Source organism: Argopecten irradians, chromosome 5, assembly GCF_041381155.1.
Source record: "Argopecten irradians isolate NY chromosome 5, Ai_NY, whole genome shotgun sequence".
In the NCBI taxonomy this organism is placed as follows: domain Eukaryota; kingdom Metazoa; phylum Mollusca; class Bivalvia; order Pectinida; family Pectinidae; genus Argopecten; species Argopecten irradians.
Window position 1 is genome coordinate 41,089,433 of NC_091138.1, and position 21,781 is coordinate 41,111,213.

Sequence of the window (21,781 nt, forward strand, 5' to 3'; positions counted from 1 at the left end):
ATGTGTCGAATTTAAGATTTCATTGTTTTTTCCCACTCAGCTTGTCGAGAGAGAACACAGTTTCCAGGTCGAGTTACTTTCGCCGACAGGAGGCGCTGAGATTGGCAGAATTGGAAAAGCCATTGTTACACTCGTGAATGATGAAGGTAACAATTTGTAGTTATTGATTGCCAATCGTTGTTCATTACACGAGTACTTATTTGATAAAATTTGGTCTTCATTGCCAATTGTAAAGTAAATGTGCCTGGTACTAATACAACAGACTGGTTCTCTTTCCTTAGTTCTCTACCCTCCGTCAGGATTCTGTAAGTGAGGTAACTGATGTGGGAATCAGTTTACTAATATAAGTCCTCCCCTACCCACCTATCTTTGTCACACAAAATCGAGGCCTACATTGATCAGTTGCCAGGTCATGGTTGAAGGTTTAACTCAAGAAATTCTTGACTTCTTCTTCATTTTGTACCATCATCAGTCAGTGTAAGTCAAGTTTGTGGGAGTTCGCTTCCTGAAGATATTAAAAAACGGTGTTGTCCTCGATATGTTAAAGACGCTCCACCGCTGACAAAAGGTATTTTTTCACTACGCTGTATCAAAAACAGGAGTAAACGATTAATTACTTTTCTTCAGTTACAAAAGTTACTTATTTTACACCATTACCACCTTTGAAAAGTTTATGCTTTAAATTTTACTTCAAGCTAAAAATATGAAAAATATGAAAAATAATTAATTTCATCCCGAAAAAAATCTGCGGCACTATATCCTGTGTGGAATGAAGCACTGATTGCGCATTCACCAAAGTAAAATAAATAATTTTATATTATTTTTTGTGTTTATTAGATCAAACACAAATTATTGTTCAAAAGATGAATATCATTTATGCTCTGTCGGCGGTGGAGCTTCTTTAATTACAAGGTATGATTTTTAAATGATGAAAATGCTTTCAATTATAGTTTTTGTGGAGCTTTATTTTTACTTATTGCGCAAACGTAAAAAAATCAATAAGTTGTTACAAAATATTAGTTTAACTTGTAATGAAGGCCGATTGAGGATATTGTAAACTTTCTGCCATCGATTAGAACTAGGTGACTTTGTTGTACCAAGTCCTGATCGTTCTACATACCATCTGCTGTCGAACATTGGTATGCTCTAACGCAATCATACATTCCACATGTCGTGTTCATGTCACATCTCTTTACAGCGATCTCCTCTTTGCGTTTCATAGTAAATCACCTTTGATATTCATCGATACATGAATAACTATGTCAGCCTGAATACTTGGCGTGAATTTTATGTTTGAATATCCTGTCAATAGCTATGATACACTAGCGTGATTCAATTGAATATTCAAAACAATGTTTACATTTAGATACTTTTCCTGTTCCTTATGCTTACTACATGATCACTAAGAGGTCAATAATTGGCACTACATATATCGACTCGGTGTTTTTTTTTAAAAGAAACGCGAGTCGAAATGAAAAAAAAAACTATTGTGACGTCACAATACCTCGACGTGGAATTCTACATGGTCCTTGGGTCATCGATGTTATATAATCTACATGTATTGATTAAAAAAATATAAGAACTTTTTTTCCGGAGAATATGGGGTTTTAGCAATAACTCCATATTAACCTCACCGAAGGTCCATAATTGAAAATTTTATAAAGCTTGACTCAAAAGTAAAAACATGTCAGTGGCGTCATGGTTGATCTGATGTTATGATATCGGTCCGTTTCCATTGTAGAGTTTGAGGGACTCGTGTCTCGGATAGCCAACCAGACCATGAAAAACTTAGACGGTCTAAGACTTGACTCATCGTCATGGGGAGAACAATTCCACGATGCCATGAATGTGAATGGTGGAGACGCAGAAAACGCCACAGTTATTGATTACGTCATGCATTTCTGCACATTCTTCTGGAAGGTAATGGAAGCATTGAGTAATTGCGTCATTCATTTTTGTATATCATTTTGGAAATTATTGGAACATATTAAATAATTACGTCATACATTTCTGAACATTCTTTTGGAAGGTAAAGGAATACATTGAATAATTACGTCATGCATTTCTGTTTCTGTACATTCTGCTGGAAGACATTAAACGATTACGTCATGTATTTTGGTGCTGTTTTCTTCTGGAAAGTACTAAAACATTTCTGACATCTTAATGTTTGGCAAGTAATGTGATATACGAAAAGGTAAACGTTATTCAAATCGGTACACTACGTAATCTGATTTATTTAAGGATTAACTTGAATAGATTTTGTTATGTTATGGTGATATTATACAAAAATTTGAGTGTACTCTAAATATACCGCGAAGCGGTTTATGATGAAAGTACACTCATATTTTGTGTTATATCTCCATAACATAAAAAGTCTATTCAAAATAATCCTGATAATTCAATTTACTAAAATTAATTATCTTCAATATTCAAAATTCATTTTGTCACTTTTGTCTATGAAATCTTTTCGCTGTCATCTCAGCCAATCAGAAGCAATTTTACAAACGCCATTTTTACCTTTATGGGCTGATAAAGTAAATTTTAAGCCAATTAAAATGCAAAATTGAATTATACTCGAATCTTGTCAATGACAAGAGTACGAAACATCGTAATGAGATTTTTCAAGGTCAGTATCACCTTTAAACAGAAAGTTAACAAAGGATTACAACAAATTCAAGTTTATGGTTGAAATTGTAATAAAACTGCATCCTATTGGATATCCTAATCGGCTTATTGACGTGAATAAAACTGCATCCTATTGGATATCCTAATCGGCTTATTGACGTGAGCCATAAATTTGGGATGATAACAAGATGTCAGCGACTTACATGTCACAGCAGACGGGTCAAATAAGGTTAAAATGTCAAACATGTACGGTTACATATATTGCCACATATCTTTTTTATTGTATACATGTCACCTACGTTATCAACCCCACGAGCTAGATATAACTTTCATATTCTGTTTCCCAGGTGATGTTCGCCACATTGATCCCTCCAACTTCTATTGGAGGAGGATGGCTCACCTTCTCGTGTTCATTGTTAGTCATCGGTTTCCTGACCGCTGTCGTCGGGGACCTGGCCTCTATATTTGGATGTCTCATAGGACTGAAGAAAACTGTGACCGCCATTACATTGGTGGCACTTGGTACTAGCATGCCAGATCTGTTCGCAAGTAAACAGGCTGCAGTAGGGGAGAAGACAGCCGACAGTTCTGTTGGCAATATCAACGGAAGCAATGCCGTCAATGTGTTCCTCGGTCTAGGGCTACCGTGGCTCATAGCAACCATCTACTGGAGAATTCAGGTAGGTAACTGTTGTTCATAGTAACCATCAGGTAGGTAACTGTTGTTCATAGCAACCATCAGGTAGGTAACTGTTGTTCATAGCAACCATCAGGTAGGTAACTGTTGTTCATAGCAACCATCAGGTAGGTAACTGTTGTTCATAACAACCATCAGGTAGGTAACTTGTTCATAGCAACCATCCGGTAGGTAACTGTTGTTCATAGCAACCATCTAGGGTGGACGCGCACACAGACACGGGTTGTGTCATAGCTTGGACACTTTTCCGACGCATGTCCACTGGTGGACATAGCGTGAGCATCCGTGGTGGGTGGGTGGATTTTGTAATGTCCACTTAAGTTGAACTTTTGTTCATTGCAACTATCTACTGGACGATTCGGGTTGGTATCTGTTGTTCATAGTAACCATCTACAGGAAAATTCGAGTAGGTAATTGTTGTTCATAGCGTTCATAGCAACCATCTACTGGGCAATTCATTTAGGTAACTGTTGTTCATAGCAACCATCCACTAGACAATTCAGGTTGATGTATGTTGTTCATAGCAAACATCTACAGGGAAATTAAAGTAGGTAACTGTTGTCCATAGCAACCAGATACTGGACAATTCATGTAGGTAACTCATGTCCATAGCAGGTAACTAGGTAACTGATGTCCATAGCAACCATCTACTAGACAATTCAGGTCGGCGTCTTCTGCTCATAACAACTATATATTGAACAATTCTTGTAGGTATCTGTCGTTCATAGCAACCATCTATTTGACAATTTATGTAGGTACTAGTAATTGAGATTTATATTTTTTCAACGTTCTTTGCACAATTTTGTCTTGATGTCTCTTAAAACAATAACACCTGTTCGATGCATTATTGTAAATCAAAACATCAATTTCCACGCATTTTTATTTTCATTTTTGTTATGACATAAAAGAAATGTGGAAAAATTTCTTACATTAAAAATTTTTGTCTTCCAGGATAAGAAGTTCGAAGTATCATCCGACGCCCTAGGATTCACTGTTGTTCTGTACACCGCATGCGCAATCATCACTCTAATAGTGCTCATGGTCCGGAGGAACTTGTCCACGTTCGGTCGGGCGGAACTGGGAGGGCCAGTTGGACCCAAAATTTGCACTGCAATTATCATTCTGTCTCTTTGGTTTATCTACGTAATTTTATCCTCACTGAGTGCGTATAACATCATCAGTGTGTCATTCTAAACTTAGGAGATACGATATTAAAGTACACGAGATTCCATATGATATTGGAAGTAATAATTCAGCATTTCGGAATCCTCTTAATTTATTACTAGTTTGTTGCCATTTGGATGTTATAAATTACCACTTCGTCTTTCGGAATCCTCTTGATATTGCTTTGTTACTGGGATGGATTATAGATTTCTTCTTCTGCTCTGTGCAAGGTCTCATATTCAAAAATAAAGCAGTTTGCTTCCTGCCTCAGTTACTTACTCTGGTACAATCACTCCCATGGTTAATTGCGGTCCCAGCATTCCGTGCAATCCGCACGGGGATTGCAATGACCCTGTGAGAAATTGACTTTGCGTGACGATACATTTAGAACAATCGGAACACCTCGCCTCGTCTGCGAAGCATTCTTCGTAGAAAAAGAATAGGAGATTCGATTGCATGTAGAGAGAAAAGCATATCATGGCAGTAGACTGGATTGCCTGCCGTAGTTTTTCTACTCTCCGCTAGGCTTCGCTACGAAAATAAAATAGTATTTATGTGCGCAGTCTAGCGGAGAAAATTGATACTAAGGCAGGTAATCCAGCCTGAGCGTGGCAGAAAAAAAGAAGAGATCAGCGGTAGAGAACCAAACTGAAATCGGAGAGAAAAGGGAAGTAATCGATTTTTACTAGTTGCTTGGCAATTCTCATCACTTTGTGCTCGTGAATTTACTCAGCTCACAATTAGGATTCTGAATACCATGAATTAAAAGTTCAAAGTTGAAGTTTATCAGTATTGAATGTTAAAAAAACGATGACTGCCCATTTGGAATGCAAAATGAATTTCACATCAGAATATCTTTTGTATACGTTTTACTTTAAAAACATATTGTCTCTAATACTTATTTATTAAGTTTCTTTGTTATGTAATTTACATACGTGGATACTACTCAAGCGGAACATGTTTTCCAGGTTTAAATTCACTGTGTTTAGTTTGAGGTTTAATAGTAAAGCATTGTCATGCGTAGAAAAATATACATTGTTCGCTTGCTTCACAACTCATACTACTCATATGTTATCTTTACGGCGGTTTATCTAGCAAGGCGCGTTCTCCCTAACCGAGGAATTAAACTCCTTAAAATACAACTTGTGTATTGGAGCTTCCAAAATAAACATGGAAGTAATATTCTGAACGATAAACTGTACTTTGTACTTTAATATTGAATAATCACGTGTAAATCATTAAAGAAAAAAAGATTTTCTTATAAGGAAGATTTTTAAATTCTAAAGTGATATTACAAAAGTATTTAAGAGAAAGGGGTTTGTGTATTGTTCTGAAAACGACTCCCGAAATACTGTTACTTGTACCCATGTTTAAGCCATGGTGGAAATTGAAGATTTTTCTTTGTGGAATTCATTATCTTTTATTGCTAGACGGACACTCAGTGTTTCATTAAAAAGTGTGAAAATTTAATGTTATGAATAAAATTGAGATGACACTGCTGACGATATTATTGTAACGACAGCGCCGAGCACGTGACTAGTAAAGGGCTGTTTTGATTGGTCTGTGATATAGGCGTCGTCACGTAATGTAATTGTTCTTATATTGTATAGTTCATTTAGATATAATGTCATTTTTTTCAATATGTCATTGTGTGTGTATGTGTGTGTGTGTGTTATGAAATAGTTATTAGCATTTGCATGCAAAAAAATCAGGGTGGGTGTTGTTTATTTATTATTTATTTATTCTTTAATTGTTATAATATTATCTCAAATATTTTTGAGGAAACTTTTGTCTTGAATGAAGACATGTATGTATTTAATTATGAATATACTATACAGCATACAATTTACAGCGTTAAACTGACTCATGTAAACAAATCTTTTATCAGAGATCGGTATGGCCATAATATTTTTTTTTTTTTGTAAAATGCAGAGAAATTACCTGTTCTTGTGAGCTGACTTTGAGTGTTACGTCTTTCACGATATTTGATTTTGATAATATTAAGTCATTAGAGAAAAATGACTTGATAACCTGCCCTAGTACCAGTTCTCTCCGCTAGGTTGCGCTTACTGTGGTTTTTTTCGAAGCGAAGCCTAGCGAAGAGTAGAAAATTACGACAGACAATCTAGTCTAAGACACGACGTGCTTTTCTCACATAAAGTAATGACGAGGTCGTCAAAATATGTTCCCAAAGTTAGATAACTCTGATTATCCTCCCGAAATATTACATGAGTGTTATTTTTGGTTTTTTTATTTGAATACATTTTATAATTTTTGTTTGATATTCGAGATTAAAATAAAGTGTATTATTTTTTACATGGCTACATACGCATTTTAAAAGGTTGATTTTTGCTCTAACGAACCACTGCCCAGTGTCGCACTATTTACTGTAGAATGATAAACTCGTCATTAGAACATGATAATCGGTCTTTAACATGGAAATCAATTACAATTACATGTAAGACATTGAATGAGTGAGTTACGTTATTGTGTCTAAATAACTGTTCCTTGACATTAAAGACAAATTGGGGTTTGAACACTGTGAATCGACTAATTTTCGCGAGAAATTGAATTTCGCACATTTCACATGAATCATAATTCACGAAAATGAATCTCAACGAAAATATTAAAATCCATCAGTACAACACAATGGGCCATTTTAATTGTGAACCGTGAAATAAAATCACCGTCTGAAAAAGTCGTCAGGCATGAAAACATGATAATATATATGCTGCAAATATAATTTGATTTGCAGTATGCAGTGCGCTGTTAAAAATCGTTTTCATACATTTCATATGGTTTCAGTCTATCTTTATGAATATTGCAAAACTAGAGTTACAAATGTTGAAGAAGTGTTATTTAAAAAAAAAAATTTTAATCGAATATATTCCGAGAGCTGTATATAGCAATCGCAACATCTCGGAGTAATTTCCGCCAATCTACGGAAATGTAATAATTCCGAAGATTGCCGGAAATTTCTCCGATATGATCCGATTGAGCTGTATAGCTACATAAAAAGAATGTCATCATGCAAAAATAAACGTAAAATAGTCTAAAGGGGTTGTGAAGCTTATGAAGTTATGTGTGGATTCACGTCTACGTGTTATACTTACTGTACAGTCTATTACTGACAATAAAATCTATTCGTCTTTTAAAAACAGTAATGAATGAACATTTTATCTTAAATATGTAATTATCTGTTTCGTAACTACTTTTTTAAATCATGTTTGTACTTTTAAAGTACGAATCTTATACATCAATAAAAACTGATAGATGGGTATAACGTGAGTTTGTTTTCATCATTCTATGGTCTTTGGTTATGTCTTGTCTTTTGTAAAACATGCATCCCATTTATAATTGAAATATTTTGACTGCCTTATTAGAAAATCATAAAATTGTTCCGGTGAAATATCTAATTTCCTCACACGTTTGCTAACGGTAATCCAACTACTGGTTGGTAAGTTTCATATTTCTTCCCGTCCTAGCAACAGTTAAAGTCATATGTGGACGGTTCCTCTGTATGACACGTGGTCAACGAAGTTTTCACATTCTAAAGCTAGTGTATGAGGGAAATTTATCCCATAACTATGCATGTTTCACAATGGAAAAACCATGTGATAAATTCCATAACAGTTGGTTATCATTTATGAATACACACTCTAGTGTGTAAACACCTACGGCGCCTCTGATTGGTCAATTCCAAGATATCTTGATTCCGATTGGCTCTCAACTTCGGGCTACTTTTCATAGCATGTTTTCTTTTAAGTAGAATTGCATTTACTGTATGACAGGTAATTGCTTATTCAAAGTATCAAACAATAGAATATTGGTTCTCTATTTAGGCACTATATTTTATGGCGGAAAGATATCACTACACAATGTATGGTGGTAAGTGTCCCTAAATGAGAATGAAGACGAGAAAATGGTCACCACTGTATAAATATAGAGCTAAAGTTATTGAATAAATAAGTTCCCCAACGCATGACTGTTGTTTATCATGTTTATTTAAAGTCTCGTTAGTTAATTTCAAATTTTCAAAAGACACTCGCGAAAGCTCGTGTCTTTTCAAAATTTGAAAATTAACTAACTCGAGTTTGATAAACATGATAAACAACAGTCACTTGTTAGGGAACCTCTATATCTCCTCTGTGCAAAGTGATAATCCAAAGATAAGATTTTCTTTGCACTTATTTATCATAGTCGGGTGCAGATTGGACACCTAGCTATCCAACTCTACACTTCCAAACCTATATGCCTAAAAGTGAACATACAAGTAACACAAATGAAATATACAAAACATTTAGTCTAAACTTGATACACAATAGTCGCTTATTTACTTATCGAAGAGTTACAAGCATTGAGAAGTGCTTGTATAGTAAGGTTTTATTAAATAAAAACAGGCAGAGATACAAATATGTGATACATGTAAAAAATGTACGTGAAAGTGATAGGCCACTATATAGAAAGCCTCCGATAAGCCCTTATTTTTTTTCTAAAATAATGTTTACCTATTAACTTAGTATCTTTAATATGTCAGAGTATAAGTTCGAATATTAAATACAAATATGAGTTTGTTATGAACAGCATGAAATAGTAACAAAATGCGAATTTTCGGGGACTTTTGTATGTTCTTGTATGTGAAACTTCCGATCTCTATATACATAATAATGTAGTGTACAATGTCAATTTCAATAATATTTTATTGACATTATATACATCAAAAGGATCGGACATTAGGCTACGCCCATTTAAGTCCTCTTTCATAATTTAAGTAAACATAACTCATACTGCATTCATCAATGCACACACACATATATATATATATAAGTTACAGTATAGCAAAAAAGTAATTACTATTTAAAGGGGGATAACTCCAATTTTATTTTCAATAGAAAATGTTTTGATACAAGTTTAATTATTTTTAAAACATTTACGATTCCATATATAGCGAGTGAGCTGATAATCTCAACCTAGTAAGAACAATCTTATTACCCTTAGAAATATATTTATGAAAATAAAACTGTAATGATAATCCATCAACTAAATCTTACAAAATATGAGACACGGAATTAAATATACAATCGATACAATGGATAACTCGATTAAGACTGGTCAGAACTCGGACAGGTGAGATAATTAGCTCATGTTTTGTTCGTGTCGTAAGTGTCAAAGTACTAGTAAAACCAGTTTAGATAAGTAACTTCAAATGAGTTATAAAGACACAATGAATAAATTACAATTAACCATGGGTCATATCTAGAGTAATTAACTGAAACAGGTGTGAATGAACTGTAGATACAACTATAGCTTTACATTTTATCATGTCACAAGACGAAAATAAAGTTACGGAAGTTTGTGGAAACCAAAATAAATACCGAATTTAAATATTAAGCAATGTTCACAAAATACCTAATATAGCACTTTCATCAAAAAATTCTTCTTGGTGGTAACCCACGGATTGTCGAGGATGTAATCAGACATAGTAAGCAACAGATGATGTGCATCAAATTGATCAAGGATGAGTAACTCTGGACTATTGAGGATGACGTAAATTTTGAAAGCGGAGACTTACCTCTAACAGACATTTCTCTTTCAGTAATTTTTCTTACTATTCAAAGGTACATTGTTAGTAATACCAGAGTGAAAAGAAGGGAAGTAACCCTGGTAGATCAGTATGAGTAAATCAGAAAACTTTTTATATTGTAACGAAACCATTTGCTATGTTATAAATTTAATCATGGACTACTGCAATGTAAGTCAGATGGAACAAATACTATCTGAACAAGAAAGCAATCAATTAAAGAAAATATTACCAATGAAAAATATAATATAATAATACACATGTACGTATAGAAGCCCCCCCACCCCACCAAAAAAAACCAAAATGCCTGTTTAGGGTTACCCGACCGACCTTAATTTTTTACCCCCGACCCTAATTTTTTCCACTTTTCTAAGGTAAAAAAATAGAAGTCGGAATTTTGATCTCAGACTTCGGTTGTGACCATTACTTTAGAGTGAAAGACACTAAAAAAAAAAATATCCCGACTTACCGACCCTAATTTTTTTGTCATTGTAACCCTAAACAGACATATTTTTTGGCGTAATGTAATGAAGACACATTATTATTTTGCAAGACGCATTTTTCCCCCCTCTCATTTTTTTTTTTTTTTGCATAGAATCCACTTTTTCCTTAGTAACAATTTTTCCCAGGGTTCATTGCGGTCCCCACATTACCATCGAGTATTTGTTCACTAAATGTTATTGACAACAAAATTCAAATCCCGATGACATCATCACAAGTCCTTTGGCATGTGTCGATGTTGGCATGCTTCGCATCATTTTTTATTTCAGACAAAGTTCCGGGAATAGCTATCATTCAATACATTTACAAAATATATATGAATGACACAAGTGACCATATTTACTGAGTTCCATTTGTTACACACATTCACACTTAATACATACTAATTCTTTGGTATTGCTATATTGCCATTGGTACAACGCCAGGAAAAATAATACCGTCGGCAACACAAAACGCAGACTAAGTTATTAAACATGCATATACATATATTTATATATATATGACTTCAAGAAACCTCGTTCATAACGGAACAAATATTAAATATACAGCATGCATAACTTAAAACGATTTAACAAATTACAGATTTGCTCGTTTTGATATTCAGCGTTACAAGTCGATAATGTTGTGCTCATTTTCTACCAAACTTACCGCGTCTGATGATACTGTTCAATATTACTGTAACCCCATTCCAAACATTTATGTTTTTTTTCCCATGACTGTGTAGCTGGTACTATTTGGCTTTAATATTACATTATTACAATATATCATGTGCGTCGCTATAACTTGTACTGTGGCTTTGTATACTAAGTTTCTTTTATTAATAGACCAAAAATACAGCCGATCTTTAGCCAATATCACACTAGTACAAACAACATACGTTTCACCGCGTGAAAATTTTAAACAGAACAGTTCGGATGTACTGGCTGGTCCTCTGATCCATCACATCTACACGACCACTAGGCCCAAAACATAACAACATATGACCTCTCCTGTCAAAGCAAGCATCGTTTATATTACAATAATATTCTAATGGTTCAATTTTTTGTTTTAACTCTAATGAACTATCATGAATCAGAACGAAGTCCATGTATAAGAGAGCAATGTCACGTGTATACGAGCACTCTCGAATGATATATGTAAATGCATAAATATATTTGTCTATATCCACATCAGTAGATTGGACAACGTTACCATTGTAAGTGTACAGCGTCAGTAAGCCTTTAGATTTATCGCCTCCTCTATTTGTGTACCGTTGAAATATAAGTGCACGTCCGGTAATAGTTAGAGAGACAGCTGTTATGTAATATTTGGTTGAGAAAATGAGTTCGTCCTCTGCAGTATTGACAATTCGTCTGACCTCACGCTGATTTCCTATAGGTGTATTCCAAACAGATTGGTCAAGAGATGATACACCTATTTCATCCAAATATCTATCTGTATTGATAATATGATATAGTTGTCCTTTCTTTGATAAATGAAGGGAACCTCTATTACTGCTAAATGTCAATGAATTGCTTCGCAAACGGACCACCAGAGGGTATATACCTATAACTGATGGCAATATAATCAGACTGTATCTAATGTACTGCGTTCCCCTGTAGTTCCAGTTGTTTGTCTATGTTTTGTTACCTGACGATATAAATTATCACATACCGTCCGGCGATGTTCAGAAATATCATGTGGCAGTCTATATGTTTTCCGTACGATTAGACCGTGATCACAGCTGATATATGATACTTCGTCTGGTTTCTCATCAGGGTCACGATTGAAAGTATTATCAGAAATGTCATCTGTTTGCATCGTAACCTGCAGGTGGCGGTCGGTGGCATTGTGTGATGGACCAGCTCTGTTTGTGATAGTTTTGTATTGTTCCACTTTCTCTTCGTCAAAACTGTTTGAAGCATCAGAATAATAATCATCGTCACTAGAAAATAACAAATCATCGTCGAAATCCCTAGTCATCGTCAAGAATCCATTGAACAAATCCGTCTCATGGTGACTTGATAATGATACGATTACCTATTTACCTATTGCCTGTATGGATTTATCCGGAAGCTTACTTCCATTGTCATTTCCCAACCATTTGTGTAGGCAATTGTTTGTAACTGTCGATTCTCCACAGCAATTTCGTTCAGTTTGTGCAAACTCATTTGCTGCAGTTTTGCTGCTGTTTTCGTCGCCCATTTCGGTAATGGTGTCCAAATGTTCTAGGATATTGAAAGGTTCTGTTGAGAATATCATTTTTTGTGTTCGAGGGCAAATATCCGTCAACATCGTTTGCTCCGAATCTTCACGAAGTGCAAACACTCTTTGTGATATTGCAAAGATCTTAAAATACGAACTTTGCGCTTTGCAGTATTTTTAAATTTGACAATAAAAGAGTCTACTTTACTCTGTATGTCTTTAACCCTCGTGTTAACCAATCCCCAATCGGAGCTAAGCTCCGCCCACTTTCCCGCAGCATGGTTACTGTTGCTAGGTCAGACAAACACTGCGGAAAGATGGCGGATGCTGCGATAATCCGTGCAGCAACTGTGAAGGATCTTCAGCACGACTGTTTTTTTTAACTATTCAAAAGAATCAATTCAATGGAGTTTCAAATATTTTATCAAGGGTATCTGGGAAAGTTACACAAACAAAACCAGCATCGATGAATTGTCAGTTTTCGCTAGGTGCTTCCGGAGCCAACGAAACAAATGACTAGCCGCATCTGCTTCATCTCGACATAAATACAGTGAGAGTATCTTTATCTATTTGTCCATGTTTTGCAGGCTTAGTGGAAAAAAACTGCAGTCTTACATTGTAGTCTTAGCGACAGTGCCCATACATCTCATGATCAAATAAAAACAATGAAACAACTCTTTATATTAATACATCATAAATTGCTTTATTTTGTAGCCTTAAACTTTTCTTGAAATCATGCAATAGAGAATATAGAATGTCCAATAATGGTGTAATATTTCATATAATACATCAGTTAAAGATGCTCCACCGCCGACAGAGCATAAATGATGTTCATTATTGGAACAGTAATTGGTGTTTAATCGTGTATATATATGTCTAATAAACACAAAAATTCATATAAAATATTTTATTTTGCCTTTGGTGCAAGCGCAATCAGTACTTCATTCCATATAGGATATAATGGCACGGAATTTTTTGGGATGCAATTAAATATTTTTCATATTTTGAACTTGATGTAAAATTAGAAGCTCAAACTGTTGAATGGTTGTAATGGTGTAAAGTAAGTAACTTTTGTAACTGAAGAAAAATACTAAATCGTCTGCTCCTGTTTTTAATAGTGAAAAATTACTATTTGTCAGCGGTGGAGCATCTTTAAATAATACTTCTAATTATAATCTGTGATGATGAGAAGATATGTGTTTAGATTTTAAAAGAAACGTTTTGAAAATCTGTACAACATCAGTGTTAAGAATTTTCAGTTTAGATTGTTAAGAAATTACAGATACAGTATTATTTCAACATATATACAGTTTATACTGTGATGTAATTTTTAAATTATTTTCATAAATATGATTTTAAGTAAAAGCATCATGAGGATGTGACTGTGACCTGCAAAAAATGATTTCATTTAATGTCTTCGTACAGCGGGGAAAATGGCATGTCATCATTGTTATTCCTTTTCTACATTAACTTTTAATATCAAAATTTTACGTGTACATAAAATGAACAAAATTATACCAATTTTTTAACGAATTTCAGAAAGAATATACTTGAAATTACACTCCTCAATCTCCGAATGAATGTTAAATCCTTTGTCGGCCATGATGCCATCCCTATCATGTAGGTATCTCTCCATAACAAGTTTTTTTTCATCATTTCCCGACACACCGATTGCTTTAATATTTCCTTGTTAGACATAGATCCAGCAAATAAAACAGGTATAAAAATAATTGTACCTTTTGGATCACATATCACAAGATAAGTTCAATGCGTTTGTAGACTTATAATCCGAGTGGGTTTGGGAATGCGCAGACACTGATGGTGGTTTAGAAATCTTTATTTTTGTGCAATCAAACACAGCACAAATGGTTGGAAACTCTAGCTGATGAACTTTGGGCATGTGTTAATATATAACATCTCTTGGAGGCCAGATAGAAACTTCTCCACATGATAAATAAAATTCTGTTTCTGTGACTTGGTCAATGTTTCGTGAAATCAGGGCCAGGTCACCTTAATATACCTATAGCCCCTAAATAAATATAAAATACATGCGCTGTGTATTGTCTGAATTCACATGTCCCTGTGTCAAGTAATGTCATGTAGCCTTTAGTGAAGTGAATGTTACTGTTATGACGTGATAGGTTAGCTAAGGGACGTGATAGCAAGTACGTTTCTGCTAAAAGATACTCTTGTAAAATCCCTGTTGATAATTTTTTCACGGGGAAGTAAACATAAATGTGATCATTGATTGCTGAACTTCTCTATATCTTGAAATCGCACGTAGGCCACTACTGTTGATTGATCTGCACATGAAGGCTTCCGTACGCCTACTCACTGATCAAGCTAACTGTCGTCTGCTCGTTCACCGACTGGTCACGTTTTGCATTGATTCTCTAAGTATAGATCTTTTCGTACATATATCTAAATAAGCTTTATCACTGTTCTTTTTCTAACTTCGAATCATTAAAAAACTTGCGAAAACGTACCTTTGAACAAAATTTGTTTGTCGATTGTGTCACCATCCAGCTAATCGTGGAGACTGTTGCATCTCAACATTGATTCCATCTTGCACACGCTCTGGACACCAACTGTCAAAGTTACATAGACCAAATGTGCATCCTTTCACAATTATAGTAGTCCGACCTAATAGCGGGGCGTGCCGACAGGACCGGGCTGAAGGGGTGAATTATTTTCATTGGTCAAAAAATGAAAAAGGGGCGGAGTCGGGCTAGGGTCAATTGACAATGTCTGTTTGGTTCCGCGTCCACGTATCTATTTGTTGTTTATAAAAGGTTTCCATATCTTTGATTTTTCTTTTAATCTGTTGCAAATCATCTTCTAGAGCTCTTTTTCGTTGATTTGCATCACGCAACAATTTTTCATGTGCTGAAGTAATTTCCCTTAAATACCTCTCTTCCTTATTTACAACACGTACTTTAAAGTCAGTCAAGTCGTGACGTCGGTGTGTCTGTAAATGGCATTTATAGCAGATCGGAAGGTCATTGCATGTGCTGCACAAGTAAAGGAGTTCTTCCGTAGGATGTAACGAACACATATCTCCTTGTCTGACAAAAGTAAAAGAACACTATATAAAATATCAGTGCCGCTTATGTGCAAAGATATTTTTGTTTTCTTTTTGGATTTTTTTTCACGAAAGATTTATAAAGTAACTTACAATTGACGTCGTCAACTTATGTGTTATTTATTGTAGTTATTGAGGTCTAGAATTAATATATCTTGTTATAACTTATCTTGTGATTTACTTTATACATTTGGTAATAAGTCACGCAATTCTCATATAATAATTATATTGGAGAATACAAAGACACAATACAATAATACAAATAATTTAACAAAATAAGTCTGAATACATAAAAACAGTTTTTAATCACTTTAACCAATTACTTTGTTTAATATAATCTTATATGAGGCCTATTATTAAACATTTATTCATATTTCATTCATTCTACTTCTGATCAATAACTGATATTTCACTCAATTCTTACCTTCGTTTCACTTCAAAAGTTTCATCAGCAGAATCAAATCTTTCCTTCTTATCCTGTCGAAGAGAATTGTCCTCTTCACAGCAGTCTGCCATACCTTGTCCATCCCCATCCGTTACATGAACTGTTGAACTTTCTAGTTCGGCATAACGAAGTAATGCAGAAGTTGGACTATCGACATTCATGTCCATTTGAACTATTCTAGAGACGCCATCCGAAATTCCTTCCTGTGTATGTGACCTGCAAGTACCCGATCTGATTGAAATCTCGACGTAGAAACAAAAACTAAAAGATAAATGAAGAATATCATCCAATCTATGTTCGTGATAGAAATCTCGACGTAGAAACAAAAACTAAAAGATAAATGAAGAATATCATCCAATCTATGTTCGTGATAGAAATAATTTATAAGAAATACAAACAACATGATAATGGATGTTCAATAGTCCTCATTGTGTATGTAGATTATATATTGTTTACCTTCACTCCAGCCTCTGTTAGCCTCGTTTTCGATATCTCATTAATATTCATGAGCATCTCATTAAGAACAGTCTATAGTCCTCATTGTGTATGTAGATTATATATTGTTTACCACAATCTTTTCCTCTTTCTTGAAACCTGTTATCCTTCACATCATAAGTATTTGATCAAATGTCATCAGATAATTCTTCATAAATCTACAATTTGTCAGAAGTTTTCGTTAATCAGATTATCTTTCTCACAAAAACTTTTTATTTCCTAATCCGACTCGAAGTAGCGAGTAAACAACCAAACGCATAAATTATGTTCAGAACATATCTGTTTTAGTAAAAGATATAGCAGGCTATTTTTCAGACTTATTAGTATGATAAGTATTCAATGGATTGTATTATTTTAAGTCAATTAACATCTCATGATACCATGATAACGTGATCATGTTATTGATAAGATAAAAGTCACCCACCCATGTTGATGTGTATCTATCTGCATTTCCATCGTTTGATTTTCTGATCCAGCATCATCTAATCCGTAACTAGATGGAACGGCGTCCTGTGTCGGCAGAACGGCTACGAAGTGATTCGGAGTCCAGGTAATAGGACTATTCCGCTTTCCCTGGGTGCTGGTCCACATGATATGAATTGTTCTGTTGTTGTGACGCAAGATCCGAGGCATGACTTGCCGATGGAGATGGTCTCTCACATTAAAACCGCCATAAGATGGGTAGATTGAATTTATCTGTACACCAAGAATGCTCGCTAGCGCGAATATACTCCATATGCTATTAAAACTGTTGGTCTTCAGAATATTTTTCACATACTGTCTATAGGTAAACCGACATTTCTCTTTTTCTAGTGGATCAAATACGCCTGAATACGAGGCATAAGCTAATGCAATTTTGTCTGATTGTACACTCATACCTCTATTCAGGAAAGAATTATCTACGTACGTATCTTCAAACCGGCATAACTCCATGAAGATTCTTACCCTTATTTCCACATGGTGCTCTTCAGTTCCAAATGCGAACAAACTTCCCACCCTTGGAAGGCAATTGCCGTCACCAACTGTTTGTATTGGAACGTGACTGCATGGTGCGTCGCCATGCGGGTACAAGCTTATGGCATCGTGATCTGTTAGGTATTTACTTCCGTCGAGTACAGGAAGGTCCTCAATCGGATATGTCTTATCAATATGTTTCGAATATGAACTGCAGTGACTTTTAATGGAATCGAAGTCTTCAATCCGCAACAGTGCCGTTTGTAGAGCTTGAAAGTAAGCTTTTCGTCTATTAGCCTTCTGATCTCTGATGGAAGTTTCTTCTGCTGTTATACTTAAAGTGTTTTCTTCCATAGATGGTCTATAAATCAAAATTATCAATATGATTATTACGGAAAAGGAGTACAGAATAAGTACATTTTAATATCAAGTCTGATTTGATAAATATGTTTTAAAACAGTAGCACATTATTTATAATTATATTAATAAACAACGATTTGTAAAACGATGTGCGACCGATTATCTATCCTACATTTGTGGAATAATTTGAATCAGTATATACAATTTACTGTTTTGTATGTATACCATCGAAGTTATAATTAAAATGGAATTCATATAAACGAGTTCACGATATTCAATAATTTAATTAAACATTAACCCGTTAGTGTTTACGTTCTGTAGAATGGCGTGACAATCGTCGTCGTCCATTTTACTCCAGATACTTCTTTCCGGAAAGGCATTGATATCCTTGTTGTTAGATATGGGGAATGAATCGAATTCTCTTTTATTGGACTCAGAAACTTGCACTGGGGTTACATTATCCGGACGAGTTGACATATTCCCTGTGACATCAACATTGCCAATGACTTGGATATCTTCATTTGTGTCACTACTTTCAGTGAAAGGAATTTCTTCAATATTTACGTTGTCAATGTACACTACATCATTTCCGGCGTCAACGTTGATACTGTTTTCATTTGCTTCGTCTACGTTCTCTATCAAGTCACTTTCTTTAGACAGTGCTTTCTTCTTTGCATTTTTCCTAAATTTTCGTTGTCTGCTTTTTCCTAGTGTTCTGTCGTGTTGTTTTTCCTCAGCTGTCCGTTTTCGTCTCGCATCCCGCTTTCTTTGCCGCTCACGTTCCCGATATTCTGCATCATTCCTCCGCTTTGCACGCCATAGTTTACAACGTTCAGCACTTTTTGAAGCCATCTACTTCCCTTATGAATAAAAAAGTTCTAAAACCTGCTAGGTTATATCCATTTTCCTTCACGTACAATGAGTTATTAAGTTATAACTATTGGGTATGACGGACGTCCAGAATCACTTGTGAATGTTGCAGTACCTAGAACAAAGTGAAATAGGAAATATGACGGTTGAATGCTTATAGTTTATCTTATCATTTTTTATTTAGACAAAATAATGTTTTGTATATTTTTGAATTATTTTATTGCATTCAAAAATTCAGAAAAAAAAATTGATTCGGAGTATAACCATCGAGATATGTGATAAAAGCAGTTATAACATTACATAATAATTTAACTTTTGAGAGTCCGTTTTGTAAACAAATCAGTAAAAGTTGAAAATAAAGCTTTAACTACAGTAACTCTCATTGTTTGTGGACTTTAACTCATCGCTGATGATTGTTATTTTTCTTCTATCAAAAACAGGATCAAACAAATTAGTTTGTAATTCTTAATTTTCATCAGTTACAAAAGTTGCTTAATTTGACACCATTACCCACCATTGACAAGTTAAAGATTCTAATTTTACTTCAAGATAAAAATATCAGAAATGATTATTTGCGTCCCAAAAAAGATCCTTGACACTATGCTCTATATGGGATGAAATACTGATTCAGCATTGATCAAAAACGATTTGAATTATTCTTTTATATAATGGTATAGTTAATATCATTATAATCTCCCAGACTTAATGTCCGGTATTTGAGACTACACTGTTGCGTCTCTAGGGCAAATGTCTACTTGTGTGTCAGTTGTGAGCGACGTAACAGTCAGGTGTAAAGATAAGTTCTTCGTTGTTATATAATTTTATGTTGTACTAACATGAATTACCTGTCATTTGTACATGTATGCAATATCTAACCAGTATATATACTGTACTAGTATATTAGCTGGCTATATGGTGATATACAAATATACAGAGTAGAGGGACGGATAGCGGACACACTCTGTGTCTGGTCTCATTTTGGGCCCAACTGCAACATTACTCTGTGTACATTGTAAAAAAATACTGACTTTGTAAATAGAGGAAGTTTAAATGTAAGTATGCAGACCGAAATAAAACGTTAACTAATTATATAACTAAATTAAATAACTTAGAAAAAAGTCACAAAAATAAATATTCATTGAAGTTTGAAGCATAAAGTAAATACTAAAATAGTAACAATGCCACCGATATTAGTAATGTTTTAGGGCTTTAATTTGTGGAAAATTGTGAAAGAAAGACATTTTGAAAATCTTCCATATTCAGTCTATTTAAAATTCAGCGTATAGAGAGCTTTATCACTTACTCTAACCCTGTCCAAAGATCTTTTACATGTTTATCACTTGATAACATTCAGAATAAACAAACAGCTAAGAGATTTTACGTAAAAACGTAACAATAAATATCGCCTGTGTATTTAAAAAAAATACGTTTCTTAGCACCTACCGAGTTCTTATAAACATACATGTACACATGTGCTTTTATTAGTACTGATACCAAGGCGATATATTTATATTTAACACCAAGTAATGGAATATCCCAGACTATTTATATACTGCTTACATGAATGACATGTATTCTTAAAATAGACATAAATTTTAAAAGAAGCCATGAAATTCTCCTACAATCATGTAGTCGATCCACTATTCATATTGAGAATTTGGCACTTTTTCTAGAAAGGGTAATGTTATCGCTTTAAAACACTATAGAAAAAAATCACATTCTATAATTTTGTTTTAATTTTACACTGAGTATCCGTCTTGGCATGCCTTATTCTTTGTATACCATATTGCTGTCATCATTAAACCCGTTTTCATGTATCTGAGGGAATCAATAAAATGTGTGTATGCTAAACGTTGTGGGTAAGATTGAAATAAAACAAACATTTATATGCAAATTATATCTATTTAGCTTTATCTAATTGATATGTGAATCAACAAATGAAAAAAATATTCGTACTGAAAAATCGATATCTATACATACAATTCAAATTTTACATCATCCTATATTTTAAACATCGGCATAATTATTCTTAAAATCAAGGCAGAAAACAAGGATGAAAACACGATATGTTTTCCTAAAAACATTAATTTTATCATTGGCGCTGTGTTATAATTTATCTTACTTAATCTCTGAATATAACATATTACACGTGTAATGCCACTCATACAGGATCCTACTCGCAGTGTTTTGAAGTATTGTAATGCTCAGTACAATTTAATCTTAACCTTCCGTAGATGATTTTAACAAAAGCTGTTTCTGTTCATAAATCAAGGACGTATATCTACATCATAATATTTAAGGGTAATGTTTAATGTACAACTATGTAAACTTCTATAAGGCCGACAAATGTCTTTAACTCACCTAAATGATTCTGACTAAGGCTTCTCTCTTCCAGAACAGAACAACGTCATTGGTACCTCGCTGCACAAATCACTTAGGCTAACTCTTCAGTTATCTAAGATAACACGTCAGTCTTTATATAAATAGTTGGGGGAATTTCCTTGTTTTTTATTATGCTATATATACACATTCTATTTATATAACCAAAACATAATTTTCACCGTTTCATGATCATTATCTAAAAGATCTTAATGGTGGCCAGTCTAGGTAGACACTATAGTTATATTTTTTCAGAAGCTATGTAAAATTAGACTTGAATATGAAATTATACTCAGTTTGTTCATGTATAAATATATGACGCATATTTATCAGAAAACAGATATAAATAGGCCTGTGTTTTACCGATCGCGTGATACACAGCCATGCATGTGTCACATGTACCACACCATCGTTAGTAACGATAGTAAGTGAAAAGGTTAGGGG

The 21,781-nt window shown here is 34.3% G+C and overlaps 2 protein-coding genes and 1 long non-coding RNA gene across 6 annotated transcripts in view; 1 reads left to right on the forward strand and 2 right to left on the reverse strand.

Moving 5' to 3' along the window:
- LOC138323873 (sodium/calcium exchanger 3-like) overlaps nt 1–6,957 on the forward strand; it is a 45,776-nt gene extending 38,819 nt beyond the window's left edge. For all 3 annotated transcript variants that reach the window (XM_069268777.1, XM_069268776.1, XM_069268778.1), the window contains 4 exons: nt 41–146; nt 1,742–1,920; nt 2,973–3,305; nt 4,274–6,957. In XM_069268777.1, the coding sequence (XP_069124878.1) occupies nt 41–146; nt 1,742–1,920; nt 2,973–3,305; nt 4,274–4,516 (861 nt within the window). In that variant the 3' untranslated portion in view covers nt 4,517–6,957. The remainder of the gene's footprint in view (nt 1–40; nt 147–1,741; nt 1,921–2,972; nt 3,306–4,273) is intronic.
- Nucleotides 6,958–13,429: 6,472 nt separating this feature from the next.
- Nucleotides 13,430–15,313, reverse strand: LOC138323874 (uncharacterized). Its single transcript, XR_011208600.1, has 2 exons — nt 15,239–15,313; nt 13,430–14,141 (listed from the first exon to the last, which is right to left on the reverse strand). It is a non-coding gene; the product is annotated as an uncharacterized lncRNA (long non-coding RNA).
- Nucleotides 15,314–15,320: 7 nt separating this feature from the next.
- LOC138323875 (uncharacterized) lies at nt 15,321–21,448 on the reverse strand. Of its 2 annotated transcripts, none has more exons than XM_069268781.1 (5): nt 21,320–21,448; nt 18,387–19,073; nt 17,199–18,089; nt 16,259–16,495; nt 15,321–15,817 (listed from the first exon to the last, which is right to left on the reverse strand). In XM_069268781.1, the coding sequence occupies exons 2-5, from the start codon at nt 18,938–18,940 to the stop codon at nt 15,487–15,489; spliced, it is 2,013 nt and encodes a 670-aa protein (XP_069124882.1). In that variant the 5' UTR covers nt 18,941–19,073; nt 21,320–21,448; the 3' UTR covers nt 15,321–15,486. The 2 variants fall into 2 exon arrangements, with proteins under 2 accessions (XP_069124882.1, XP_069124881.1); XM_069268780.1 differs by having other exon boundaries at nt 16,259–16,540.
- Between the last annotated feature and the right edge of the window lie 333 nt (nt 21,449–21,781).